Source organism: Myxocyprinus asiaticus, chromosome 40 (genome assembly GCF_019703515.2).
Source record: "Myxocyprinus asiaticus isolate MX2 ecotype Aquarium Trade chromosome 40, UBuf_Myxa_2, whole genome shotgun sequence".
In the NCBI taxonomy this organism is placed as follows: domain Eukaryota; kingdom Metazoa; phylum Chordata; class Actinopteri; order Cypriniformes; family Catostomidae; genus Myxocyprinus; species Myxocyprinus asiaticus.
The window spans coordinates 7,231,044-7,246,035 of NC_059383.1; the positions used below are offsets into that span (position 1 = coordinate 7,231,044).

Below are 14,992 nucleotides of genomic sequence, written 5' to 3' on the forward strand. Positions count from 1 at the left end.
CTTCATATTTTGATGCACTCATATTTTTTTATGTGAAATCTTTGCTGATTTTGATAAAGTAAAATTAACAATAACTTTTATATTGTTACTGATATTTCAGAAGTAGTATTTATTGAATTCAAGCAACATGTGCTTATTATTTTATAGAAATATAGGTTTAAACAGGTTTTATTTCATATGTTAAGATTTGTTTGGTTAAGCTTTATTCGTTGTATAAATGGGCTGTCAAACAAAATAGTTTATTATACTATTCATTGCTATAACTTCATGTTTCCCCTACATTACAAAAAATAACTTGGCTTAGGTGGTTGGGAAAAAGAAAATATTGATATTTCCTTTGTGTGGTTCAAAACTACTGATTAAACTAGATATGTAAAGTTTGTTGAAACAAACTATAATGTTGGTCTAACAAAACATTGTCTGAAAGTTTAAAATAGTTTTAAATGCTTGAAGTTAGACATTTTTACAGGTTTGAAAGAAAGAAAGACAGAAAGAAAGAAAGAAAGAAAGAAGAGAGCATCTTGAAGCAGATTAAAGGGCTTGGAAGTTTTGACAGCTGAAGTTACGAACATTCCAATACAGAATCGTAGCTCATTTAAATATTCTGTCAAGATTCAAATAGCTTTATTGGCATGGTAAAAGAAAAGCTTTACATTGCCAAAGCATAGTAACATTAAATATACATACATACACATTTACACACATATACATGCAGTTAAAGAAAATGATGTAAAAATACAATAAAATAAAGGAATAGTAAAAAGTGTAAATAAAGGCAGTTTGTTATGCTATGTTTTCCATTTTATGCATGTGGCACAGTGTTTCGGTTATTGTCTGGTAGTGGTCCTATTTCACTGATTGTCCTTTTTTCGTGGCAGGACTTGACATCTCGCAGCCAGGTTTGAGCTTGCTGGGGTTTCTCTAAGTAGGTATGAAAGTTTAAAGTCTTTGTATCTTAGGGCTTTGTGGTGAAGGGTTTGTGTATCACTATTTTTTATGTGGGCATGGAATTTAATGGCTCTTTTTTTTATTTGAATTATTAGTGGGTACAGTCCTAATTCTGCTCTGCATATATTATTAGGTGTTTTTCGTTGTACTTGCAGTATATTTTTGCAGAAATCTGCCTGCAGGGTCTCTGTTGGGTGTTTGTCCTATTTGGTGAACTCTTGGTTTGTGAGTGGGCCCCAAACTTCACATCCATAGAGTGCAATGGGTTCTATAACCAGCTGAATGTATTTTTAGCCAGATTCTGATTGGGATGTCAATTTTGATATTTTTAATAGCGTAAAAGCTCTTCACGCCTTATGTCTCAGGTCGTTCACAGCCTTGTTGAAGATGTTTATTCTAAGGTATGTGTAGTTCTGAGTGTGTTCTATAGTCATGTTGTCTAATTTGAAGTTACGTTGTTGCTCTTGGCGACTGGGTCTTTTTCGGAATGTCATTATTTTTGTCTTTTTGGGGTTAACTAACAGGGCCCATGTATGGCAGAAATTGTGCAGTAGGTCTAGATGCTGCTGTAGACCCTCTTTTGTGGGCAACAGCAGCACTAGATCATCTACAAACAGGAGGCATTTGACTTCAGTGTCTAGTAGAGGAAGACCGGGTGCTGGAGACTGTTCTAGAGCTCTTGCCAGTTCACTGATGTACTGTATATATTGAATAGCGTAGGGCTCAGACTACAGCCCTGTCTCACTCACTCCTGTCTCTGAGGGAGAAAATCTGTGTTTGTTGCCAATTTTGACAACAAATTTGTTGTTAGTGTACATTGATTTGATGTTGTATGTTTTTCCTCCAATGCCACACTGGATCAGCTGAAGCAAAATCCCCTCATGCCAAACTGAGCCAAAAGCTTTTCTGAAGTCAACAAAGCATGAGAAGATTTTACTTTTGTTTTGGTTGATTTGCTTGTCAATTAGAGTATGTACAGTGCATCCGGAAAGTATTCACAGTGCTTCACTTTTTCCACATTTTGTTATGTTACAGCCTTATTCCAAAATGGATTAAATTCATTATTTTCCTCAAAATTCTACAAACAATACCCCATAATGACAACATGAAAGAAGTTTGTTTGAAATCTTTGCAAATTTATAAAAAAAATAAAAAATAAAAAAAATCACATGTACATAAGTATTCACAGCCTTTGCCATGACACTCAAAATTGAGTTCAGGTGCATCCTGTTTCAACTGATCATCCTTTGAGACTTGATTGGAGTCCACCTGTGATAAATTCAGTTGATTGGACATGATTTGGAAAGGCACACACCTGTCTATATAAGGTCCCACAGTTAACAGTGCATGTCAGAGCACAAACCAAGCCATGAAGCCAAAGGAATTGTCTGTAGACCTCTGAGACAGGATTGTATCGAGGCACAGATCTGGGGAAGGGTACAGAAAAAATGTCTGCAGCATTGAAGGTCCCAATGAGCACAGTGGCCTCCATCATCCATAAATGGAAGAAGTTTGGAACCACCAGGACTCTTCCTAGAGCTGGCCGCCCAGCCAAACTGAGCGATCGGGGGAGAAGGGCCTTAGTCAGGGAGGTGACCAAGAACCCGATGGTCACTCTGACAGAGCTCCAGCATTTCTCTGTGGAGAGAGGAGAACCTTCCAGAAGAACAACCATCTCTGCAGCACTCCACCAATCAGGCCTGTATGGTAGAGTGGCCAGACGGAAGCCACTCCTCAGTAAAAGGAATATGACAGCCCGACTGGAGTTTGCCAAAAGGCACCTGAAGGACTCTCAGACCATGAGAAACAAAGATTGAACTCTTTGGCCTGAATGGCAAGTGTCATGTCTGTAGGAAACCAGGCACCGCTCATCACCTGGCCAATACCATCCCTACAGTGAAGCATGGTGGTGGCAGCATCATGCTGTGGGGATGTTTTTCAACGGCAGGAACTGGGAGACGAGTCAGGATCGAGGGAAAGATGAATGCAGCAATGTACAGAGACATCCTTGATGAAAACCTGCTCCAGAGCACTCTGGACCTCAGACTGGGGCGAAGGTTTATCTTCCAACAGGACAACAACCCTAAGAACACAGCCAAGATAACAAAGGAGTGGCTACGGGACAACTCTGTGAATGTCCTTGAGTGGCCCAGCCAGAGCCCAGACTTGAACCCAATTGAACATCTCTTGAGAGATCTGAAAATGGCTGTGCACCGACACTCCCCATCCAACCTGATGGAGCTTGAGAGGTCCTGCAAAGAAGAATGGGAGAAACTGCCCAAAAATAGGTGTGCCAAGCTTGTAGCATCATACTCAAAAAGACTTGAGGCTGTAATTGGTGCCAAAGGTGCTTCAACAAAGTATTGAGCAAAGGCTGTGAATACTTATGTACATGTGATTTTTTAAATTTTTTTTTATTTTAATTTTTTTTATAAATTTGCAAAGATTTCAAACAAACTTCTTTCATGTTGTCATTATGGGGTATTGTTTGTAGAATTTTGAGGAAAATAATGAATTTAATCCATTTTGGAATAAGGCTGTAACATAACAAAATGTGGAAAAAGTGAAGCGCTGTGAATATTTCCGGATGCACTGTAACGTAAATATGGTCTGATGTGCGATATTTAGGTTGGAAGCCAATTTGGCATTTGCACAGGACATTTCTGTCTGTGAGGAAAGTGGAGGTGTCTGTTTTATGATGTTACAGAATAGTTTACCTAGGTTGCTGTTTACACATTCTACGGTAGTTATTAGGGTTAAATTTGTCTCCACTTTTATGAATAGGGGTTATGAGGCCCTGGTTCCAGATGTTAGGAAATACACCTGCACTAAGGATGATATTAAAAGTTTGAGAACGGCCAGTTTGAATTTGTGGTCTGTGTACTTAACCATTTAATTTAGAATGCCATCAATACTACATGCTTTTTGGTATTGAAGGGTTAGTATTTTATCGGATAGTTCATCTAATGTAATTGGAGAATCTAAAGGGTTTTGGTAATCTTTGATGGTTGATTCTAGAGCACAAAATTTGTTATATATGGCGTTTTGTTCATGATTTTTGTTTACATAACTAAAGAGGTTGAAGAAGTGGTTAATCCACACATCTCCATTCTGGATGGCTAGTTCTTCATGTTTAGATTTGTTTAGTGCATTCCAGTGTTCCCAAGTAGTATGATTCTATAGATTGTTCATTTTCCCTTAACTGATTATGTATGTTTTGTTCCTTTTTCATCCTGAGGGTATTCCTATATTGTTTGAGTTTTTCGTGATAGTGTTGACGGACGCTAACATTGTCAGGGTCTCTGTGTTTCTGATTTGATAAGATTTCACTTCTTTTCTAAGGTTTTTGCATTCGTTGTCAAACCATTTCTCATTGGAATAGTGTCTATTTGGTTTTTTTTTTTTTTTGTGGTTTTTAGGTTAGATAATCTTGCAGATATTTCAAATATTCTGTTCAGCCTATCTACTGCTAAATTGACACCTTCACTGTTATTCAGGAATGGTGTAGCTAGGAAATGTTCTAGTAGGTTTTTAATTTTTGGTTTGCCAATTATGTTTTGGTATGTATCTTTACCATCTACAGTATATGACAGACTATTCTGTCAATGTCATGCAGTCTAGGGGATTTCTGGACACTTTGAAAAGGCTTAAATGATGCCTTCGCAGGGCTTATCGATGGAAGAATAGTAATGGTAGATAAGCTGTAGGGTCGTTCCAAATTGAATTTTCCAAAAAATGACCAAATGACTACTGTTTTTGAGCCCCATACGATCACTTCTGAATGGAACACACCACATCATTCAGATGAGTTAGAAAAGATACAGCAGCGTGAGCCAGAAATATCTGAACTCTTTGCCAAATTTCACCAAACTTGAATAGATGCCTACTGTATTTGTTAAATTCATCAATATTTAAAGTGTTTGAAGTTCAAATATTTCATAATTTATTATGGCCCCTTTAAATATATGCATTTTGTATGCATAATTTGTAGTATTTACATTGAGTTTACATTATATATAACAAATGTTAAAATAGTACTGTCTCTTTAAAAACAGTGGCTGTTCAGTGACCGTGTTTTGGTTGAGCTGTTTCTTTACCACATCCGTGCTGTGTTTGAATTAATCTGACTGTAAATAACAGAACAGGTATTAAAAGAGACTTATTTCAATGGAAATCGATTGCGCAGATCTCAACATTGCAAGATAATTGGACTGGGGAGCCCTTAAAGAAACATGGCCCTGGGGCCCTTGCTAGTCATAATCCGCCCCTGCTCGAGCCATCCCAGACTTTCTTTCATCTGCTGTTGAAGATGTTTAGAACAATATTTCAGCTCTGTAGGTCATCACAATGCAAGTGAATGTGTGCCAAAATTTTGAAGCTCCAAAATCAACAAAGGTAGCATAAAAGTACTCCAAACGACTCTGATTGATAAATCCATGTCTTCAGAAGTGATATGACAGGTGTGGGTGAGAAACAGATCAATAATTAACCCCCTTTTTACTATAAATTCTCTTCCCTGCTCAGTCAGTCTCCATTTTTTACTTTCACTTTCTCATTCTTCTGCTTCTGTTTTTGGTGATTCACATTCTTCATGCATATCGCCCCCTACTGGGGAGAGAGAAGAATTTATGATAAAAAAAATTACTTAAATATTGATCTGTTTCTCACCCACATACACATATCCCAGATGTCATACACATCTGGGATGGCTTGAGGGTGAGTACATGATGAGAGAATGTTTATTTTTGGGTGAACTATCCCTTTAAAAACCTCTTCTGTTTGTGAAAACATTTTGCACGCTTTTAGCATCACACAGTGGACATTTAACCTCGAAACTTCTGCAATACGCATATGGAACCACATAATGTCATTTTGCAAAAATGTCCAGGCTGAATATCTGGTCGTTATTAAAGGAAATACTCAATGTGGATCTCTACCACTTTGTTACGCAGCAGAAATGTTGTCAGTTTGAAAGCACATTGCAAGCCTGCTGTTGTAATTACTCTGCAGCTTCACTGCCTTGGCAAGCGACACGAAACAGGCGTTAGACGTAAACACAAGGTATCACGTAAAATGGGTTGCAAAGGCCATGTCACATTTACTTTATGTCAGCATGTGTTAATGTGGCAGTCAAGTAGTCAGGTTTAGGGGTAAAAGGTTTCTAAGTTGTTGCTCTTTAAAAGTAAAAGGATGTTGACTCAACAGTATGTGTGTTGCAGGCATATGAGCAGTCCTGTGGTTTTCCCAATGAGGGCTGCACTCACACTGAGCGGCGGAGTCAGTCAGCAGTGGAGGTTCTGCTCTCATCTGATTAGAGGACTCCCTGAACCCCTCCTTACACCCCTTTTGCCCATCACATTACCCCTTCTGCTCTGGGACAGATGCAGGGCCCTCTACACTGCAATGTACCAATTTGCAGCGGGTGCACAGGAATGACTGAAGAGCCAGATGCAGTGCTGTGGGTCAGATGCCACAATGTGGCCGTTTGAACACACAACAGCTGGTGCTGCTTTACCCCGACCTTTGCCACCCTTGCACCTACCTGGGCCTTCAGCCGGTGTTGCCCGTGTGCCCACTGAGTACCTCATGGTCTCTGGATCACTCTGGCACACCATTCTTGTTGTTGAATTGCAGCTACCAAGCACATCGACTTAACCCACCGTTGCAAGCTTGCTTCTTGAATGATGCCATCCGCTCTTCAAGCTTCTGTGAATCCTCTTCTGGCTCCCTGTATGGTGGGCTAGCCTGGCCTCCTGCATTGGGGTTGGCACCAGGGTTTTATTTTGTGGGGCCAGTGGCTAGCTTCGCAGACCGAGATCGGGCAGACTTCAGCGACGACAGCAGCTACCAAACGGGCCTTCCCCGCCGTTCATACAGCCAGTCGTGTCAGCCAGCTGCTGAGTTTCGCCCTCTTGGTCACTACCCTTACCTGTCTCATCGGCAAGGCCCATCACGGTCCACCACCCTGCCGCTGCATTCACCTCCACTGCCGGATCAACCAGCAAAGGGCAGTAAGACAGAACTCAGCCACAGTGACTCGGACTCGGACGTGGCATGTTCGTTCTACTGCCCCGGGCTCAGCAGATTGGTGCATTCTGCTCCTCTGGCACACATGCAAATTTCCTCTGGAAGCTTGCAGCTAGATGAAGACAAAGACAGCATGTCCTCTGCTACAGCTGCCAAAGCTGAACCAAAGTCCTGAGATCTAAAAACTGATGCCTAAAGAGCACAACAGTGGGTGCCAACTCTTAGGTGAATCACATTACAAACTTTGGACTGCCAAATTTTAAGACATTTTTAACTCGAAATTGGATTGAACATGCAAAACAACCATATTTTCAAATATCCTGTGACAAACTTAGTGAGGTCATGTGATAATGTAGCATACTGCTGTTTGAAATGTTAATTGTGAAATGGTTAGTATTTCACTCACTATATTTAAAAAATAGTAGGCAGTAAACAGTATACTGTGCAGTATCAGAGACGAGCCACTTCTATTAAAATGAATGGGAGAAATTAGAACACCCAACCAAGGAGCTCTAAGCGTCCAATGGTCAACGGATGTAGAACGGAAGTCCCATCTTACAGGTAAAAGAGACAATCAAAAATTGTATTAGCTATACAAGCCTGGAAAATGTTGTTTTTTTAGCGTAATGAGGTAAAGCAGCACAATTTATGATACCAGTGTTGTCAGATTTGATTGCTGATTTGAAATATGTTCTGTGATTGTAATCTTGACCAACCAATTTTGATGTTCCCCCATTCAAGTAGATAGGAGCTGCACTGGCATGACTGGAAATAGCTGCCAGGGAACATTCCAAAGATAGCTGCCAGTGGACTGACTTGCTAGAAAGACTTTGGCAGTATTCAGCCAGTATTCCATTTTGAACTGCCAAACAGTTGCACCTGCAGCCATTTTGAAAAGGCAAAAGCCATATTAAGTAATATTCCTGGGTTAATACATGCTATGCTCTGTAAACAACATCTGTGGCATGCTGTCAATTAACTCAGGGCATAATTTCAGCAAAAAATATGTTAAGCACTTACAGAATAATGTTAGTATAATATAGGGCAAGCGTACAATGGTTGCACCATAGAGTTCCATTGTAAGTGATTTTTTTCATATACACATTTTTAGTTTGTCTTTAAATGTTATACTAGCATTACTTTGTTAATCATAATACATAAAATATGGTTTGGTTTGAAGAGACGGTTGTGTTTTGTGGTGTAAATGTGGGTACAGGTTTGCCAACAAGACAACCATGATGATGAAGGGTCTAGCTTTGTCAACTACTTGCCTTACTGGACATATATTTCTTCTACATGAACAGTCAGAACAATCTTTGCCATTTTTCAAATCACCAGACAGACATTTGTAATAGTGGAATATGCAACAGTAAATCAGTTCAGAATACATTTTATTCAGAGTACAGAATAAAAAAAGTTTAACATTATATTACACGAGTACGCTGATTTTGCTCATCATGAACGCCGCTGAACATCCTAATAATAAATCCTAGAATAAATTTGTGTCATGTGAATATTCCTAACTTTGAGGCCTCTTTGAGCCATAGATAAATTGTGCTATTATATTCTAGAAAGATTTGTTAACATACAGTAATTCTGCACCTCTCATCTTCAAAACATCGTAATGGAAAGTTCAGGATTGCTATTGGAATTTCTATTGTAATTTGAAACCAACAAGGACTCTGTAAGGCCACATCCATATTAATCCGTTTTCATTTGAAAACTCTGTTCTTAATTTCTTAACCTCGTCGTTGTCTTAAGTATAAAGTAACAGAGAGCATTTCTGAAATGCTGTTTTTGGTGGAGAAACTGTTCTAGTGGATGAAAGGTTAATGCATTTCAAATGAAATCGGATTAGTGTGGATGTGGCCTTACATGATACTTATTCGATCCCATTAGTAATCTTTAGGATTATTGGTTGCAAATTATACATACAAAAAAAAAAAAAAAACTCCTCTAGGATGCATAGGTGTATCTACCTTTCAGTAGGGATGGGTGAATAGACCCTTAAGTATTGATACTTTCAGTACTTATGTTGAATTCTCACATCCTTGTATACAATACTGATTTTAATAATAAATATATATATATATATATATTTTTAATAGTACTTGGTATCTGATCAAAATGAAAATAAGTGTTAATGCCCATCCATACCTTTCAGAACATCTTCCAACATTATTTTAACTACTGAACCAGAAAATATATCCTGGAGTATCTTGAGTTACAATATTTAAACACATAAAACTGTAAGAATGAATAATAAATCCACTCAAAATAAATATACTCTATTGGACCATATTGTGTGATTTCATCATTTTAAATGTATAGTTAATTAACAGTGAATGTGTGCAATAAGTGGAAATTTTCTATCATGGGAAAACAGCATACAATCACATTCAACGGTCATAATTTACATCTTTATTTGCCACACCAAACAAAAACTAATTTGTAACAGTTGAAGTCAAATAAGAAAAAAAAAAGGACAGCATATATGATACAACATTGAAAGATTTGTGTGGCAATCTTAATTTACAAAAGCTCTGAAGAAGAAATTTACAAAACCTAGTTTCTGCATCTACATTTCTATAAAGAAATATAAAAATGTACTAAACACCTTTATTGCTCTAAAATCTTCCAGCAGGCTGGCAACATGTGTTCGTTTTAAAGCTATTTGAGGAGACATCACATTTACATTAAGAAGTGAACTTTAGGCACAATGGGATGTACTGTTGGCATAGTCTCTTACAGCCAACTGGAGCACATATGACATCACCACCATACCAGTGATGGCACCCGTTAAAAGCTTGGCCAAAAAAAAAAAAAAAAAAATATAAAGTATATCCCTCATCATAGAAAACTATATAAAACATAAAACAAAGAACCTGTCCAAAGAAAACAGTTTTATAGCGCTTGAAAGCCAAGTTTCTATATTGCCCCTTAATGTGAGCTTGAAGCACTCGCTGTCATTTTGGGGTAATTTAGGGTAGCTTAACTGCATTTGTTTGCATGTAAAAATTTCCCCAGTGGCTAGAGAAGCATGTTTCTTTGAGATCTACTCAAAGTAAGTGGAATGTCTGCACAGAAAGAGAGCTTTGAAAACACAAATTAGACCCCCCCGCCCCCCCCCCAATACAAAGTGTGTGCAAGTGCATATTTCCTTCAAGAATACAGTGACTCTACTTTTAAATATAAAAATATTAGCTCCAAAACAAGACACTGTCAAAGTGGGCATCACTGAGAAATGAAGGGCAATATATTTTACGACCAATGCTAGACAGCATCTTATCCTGACAGTCCTGTATCTTTTGGAAGCCCATTTCTGCCCATTGGAGAGAAAAAAAAAAAAAATCATGATTTGGAAAATCATAATTTTGAGATACTATGTCATAATTGTGAGATTAAAAAAAGTCAAAATTATGAGATATAATTGATTTTCTATCTCATAATATTGACTTGAAAGTCATGATTACAAAACTAATTCATTGATATAAAGTCAAAACAATAAAATTCTTACTCAAAATTCTCTCATAACTGACAATCTCAATTCTGACTCTCATAATGATTAAGTATCTCATAATGATATAATTTCCATAACTGTCATAATTATGAGATACTAAATCATAACTATGAGATAAAAACTCATCAAAATTATGAAACTGAAAGTCATAATTATGAGATAAGGCATACTTATGAGATACTAAGTCAAATATGACACACATTACGAGATAGTAGGTTATAATGAGATAAAAGTATCTCAAAATTAGGATAATCTAACAATTATGACTTTATCTCACGAATATGATTTAGTATCTCATAATTATAACTTATAAAAGCAAAAATATTTTCATGTGACAAAAACAGGCTTTCATAGTATCCTTCTTATAAAAGGTCAAGAACTTTCAAAACGAATTACCTACTCAAAAAAAAAAAAAAAAAAAAAAAAAACAAACTGAAATATTCCTAATGTTATGGATCAGAGGTGGAGGTAGCTTTTGCACAGCAAAATTCCTCTCCCATTTTCCCAGCAGTTTAAATGAAACTGGATTTTCACTGAGCCACAAGCTGTTCTGCTTTAAAATGATTGCTTAATCTGAGGTATTTCTTTTTGTTTGACTGATATGATATGCATTTTTTTTTTTTCCATACAGCAGTTCTGTAATGCTACAGGTAACAGTGTGTAAAGCGCAATAAGAGAAATCCCAAACCAATACAAACATACAGACACTGTTAATCTCCCACACATAAATATTATTGATCATAGTTTAAATTTTAAAACAAAAAAGTTAATGGATTGGGATATCAAATGTATAGTTAAATGAAGCAAAAAAAAAAAAAGAACAAAAAAAAAAGACTATTTAACCAGTAGGGACATTTTGTGCTTTTCAAAGTAAAATATGGAGTAAAATAACAGTAACGCACGCATCCTTGGGCACCAGCTGAAGACTAATATAAAAGCACATGGCAAAATGATATAAATACAACTGAACACACTATATATATATATATATATATATATATATATATATATATATATATATATATATTCATTCTTTGGGAGAAACACTAAAATTCCTTTTGGTTATGAGATAGTGTGTGCAACTTGACATTTCTCCATTTGTTGTACATGTGAGAGTGTGTTTGAGTGTGGAAGAAACAAAGTGAGTGTGTTAAGGTGCAGTGATCAGGAGACCTGACCCTCGCTCGTGTCCTTCAGGGTGTTGTGCTCGGACTGACCCATCGCAGTTCTGCACTAACTCACAGAGAACCTGTAGAGACAGAGCAGCATGTAAAAAGGGGTAGTTCTAACACAAATCATTCACTCATCCTGTGTAGTGTTGCTAATGGTGTTTATTGTGTAAATTCTTATTCAATTTACTATATTTATTTTATTATATATGGTATGATTCGTGTACTGTGTAGCATTGATTGTCTTCTAATACTCCCCAATTTCTATCAAGCACCTTTCTGTCTTTGTGTTCAATGGAAGACAGAAGTCCTACTAGTTCAGAATGATATTAAGTTTGTAAATAATGACAGAATTGTTTTCTTTAAAGATCTCTACATGGTTGAAACATGAAAATGGTTTATGTTGTGTGTTATGTCAGTCTGACCTCTGCACCCTCTCCAGGATGTGGCTGATCATCCTGTCTGTGACACCAGGGCAGAGGTCCTCAGCCATGTACAGGCTCTTCTCCAGCTCCTCGATCACTCCTCTCGACATCTCTTCATCTCTGTGCTGTGATTTCAGCTAAAAACAACAGTCACATATACTCAGCAAAAGTCAGCAATTTTGTTTTAATGTTTGTGACTATAGAGAACAATGAACATAATTATTAGTACTGTCAGTTGATTAAAAGTTATATTAATTGGCAATTAAATAATCAAAATAATCACAATTAATCTCAAATCAATATTTGCTGAGAAATGCCCCACAACTGAGACAACATTACTGTCACAGATAAAAACACTGAATAGAAATTGCACAAAAGTGCCTTTAAAAAGTCAATATATTGTTAGTTTTCTTTCCATATTATTGAATCTATCAAAACAATCCATCACTGGCCTACAGTCCAAACCACTGAGCTTGTCAATCTGTCAACAGCTACAGTTGACATAAGTTTACATACATTTAGGTTGAAGTCATTAAAACAAATTTTTTAACCACTCCACATATTTAATATTAGCAAGTCATTTAGGACATCTACTTTGTGCAAGACACAAGTCATTTTTCCAACAATTGTTTACAGACAGATTGTTTCACTTTATCACAATTCCAATGGGTCAGAACTTTACATACACCAAGTTAACTGTGCCTTTAAGCAGATTGGAAAATTCCAGAAAATGATGTCAAGCCTAGGTCTACTGAATTGGAGGTGTACCTGTGGATGTATTTTAAGGCCTACCTTCAAACTCAGTGCCTCTTTGCTTGACATCATGGGAAAATCTAAAGAAATTAGCCAAAACAATTGTGGACCTCCACAAGTCTGATTCATCCTTGGGAGCAATTTCCAAATGCATGAAGGTACCACGTTCATCTGTACAAACAACAGTAGCATGTATAAACACCATTGACCATGCAGCCATCATACCACTCAGGAAGGAGACGCATTCTGTCTCCTAGAGATGAACATAGTTTGGTGCGAAAAGTGCAAATCAGTCCAAGAACAACAGCAAAGGACCTTGTGAAGATGCTGTAGGAAACAGGTAGACAAGTATCTATATCCACATTAAAACGAGTCCTATATCGACATAACCTGAAAAGCTGCTCAGAAGGGAAGAAGCCACTGCTCCAAAACCACCATAAAAAAGGCAGACTACAATTTGCAAGTGCAAATGGGGAAAAATATATTTTTGGAAATATTTCCTCTGGTCTGATAAAAAAAAAACAAACAATGACCATCAATATGTTTGGAGGAAAAAGGGTGAGGCTTGCAAGCCGAAGAACACCATCCCAACCGTGAAGCATGGGGGTGGCAGCATCATGATGTGGGGGTGCTTTGCTGCAGAAGGGACTGGTACACTTGACAAAATAGATGGCATCATGAGAAAGAAAAATTATGTGGCTATATTAAAGCAACATCTCAAGACATCAGCCATTATGTTAAAGCTCGGTCAAAAATGGGTCTTCCAAATGGACAATGACCTCAAGCATACCTCCAAAGTTGTGGCAAAATGGCTTAAGGACAACAAAGTCAAGGTATTGGAGTGGCCATCACAAAGCCCTGACCTCAATCCAATAGAAAATTTGTGGGCAGAACTGAAAAAGCATGTACGAGTAAGGAGGCCTACAAACCTGACTCAGTTACACCAGTTCTGTCTGGAGGAATGGGCTAAAATTCCAGCAGCTTATTGTGAGAAAATTGTGGGAGGCTACCCAAAATGTTTGACCCAAGTTAAACAATTTAAAAGCAATGCTACCAAATACTAACAAGGTGTATGTAAACTTCTGACCCACTGAGAATATGATGAAAGAATAAAAGCAATAAAAAATAAATCATTCTCTCTACTATTATTCTGACATTTCACATGCTTAAAATAAAGTAGTGATCCTAACTGACCTAAGACAGGGAACGTTTTCTATGATTAAATGTCAAGAATTGTGAAAAACTGAGTTTAAATGTATTTGGATAAGGTGTATGTAAACTTCTGACTTCAACTGTAGATCAAATACAACAGAATGGAAATGAGTACAGAGTCTCGAACCTATTTCTATTGGGTGGAGCCTTCAGCCACCTGAGCGGAAAAAACAATGGCATGTTGACTTCAAGTGTTTCTCAATTAAGTTAACGTTTCTTTTTTTAAAAGAAATTATTTAGGTATACTGTCATAAGTAATCAAAGAACATATCAATAAAAAAGTTCAGTGGTTAAATCAATGTCTTCAGAAGCAATCCAATTGATTTTAGGTAAGAACAGACAAAACTGTAACTCCTTTTAAAGAACAGAGCGCAAGATAGCGCTAGGAAGCGTAATCGAGCTTGAAATCATGAACGCTAAGGAGACTATGTTCAAGTGAAAAAGGAGATACATAGATTAATTTTATGCTGCCTTTGTGGTATTTGGAGCTTTAAAGGTTTGGTCCCCATTCACTTGCATTGCATGGACCTACAGAGCTGATTTTTTTATTGTTTTTCAAAAATTTTCATTTGTGTTCAGCAGAAGAAAGAAAGTCAGACACATCTGGGATGGCATGAGGGTGAGTAAATGAGAGAATATTCATTTTTGGGTGAACTATCCCTTTAACAACGTAATAGACAGCAGCAGATCTATTAGGCTCCATTTACACAGCAAAGTCTAATGCACAGATCTGATATTTTGATGCATATCTGATTTGCTGTACATGTTCGTATGTGTCAAAACATCAGAAGTGCACAGATAAGAGGGAATGTTGCTCGGCATGGTTTCTTAAAATGCAACGCTCATGGTATATGACACTTAAAGAAACCTTGCAAGATGTGATGTAACAGCCACAGACCAGCTCATGTTTACTCAGAAAAACAATTAAAAACAGAGCA

General features: G+C 37.3%; 2 protein-coding genes across 3 annotated transcripts in view; one reads left to right on the forward strand and one right to left on the reverse strand.

Moving 5' to 3' along the window:
* Positions 1 to 6,300, forward strand: part of LOC127430512 (FERM domain-containing protein 7-like) — a 28,886-nt gene extending 22,586 nt beyond the window's left edge. The window contains 1 exon segment of the mRNA XM_051680342.1: positions 6,168 to 6,300. Within this exon segment, the coding sequence (XP_051536302.1) occupies positions 6,168 to 6,263 (96 nt within the window). The 3' untranslated portion in view covers positions 6,264 to 6,300.
* A 3,081-nt stretch (positions 6,301 to 9,381) lies between these two features.
* The window catches only part of LOC127430423 (serine/threonine-protein kinase 26-like), a 36,767-nt gene continuing 31,156 nt past the window's right edge, over positions 9,382 to 14,992 (reverse strand). Inside the window, exons 10-12 of one of the 2 annotated variants that reach the window (XM_051680179.1) lie at positions 12,882 to 13,013; positions 12,090 to 12,226; positions 9,382 to 11,744 (exon numbers count right to left, since the gene is read on the reverse strand). In XM_051680179.1, coding sequence (XP_051536139.1) covers positions 11,729 to 11,744; positions 12,090 to 12,226; positions 12,882 to 13,013 — 285 coding nt within the window. In that variant the 3' untranslated portion in view covers positions 9,382 to 11,728. The remainder of the gene's footprint in view (positions 11,745 to 12,089; positions 12,227 to 12,881; positions 13,014 to 14,992) is intronic. The other variant, XM_051680180.1, reaches the window with a different exon arrangement.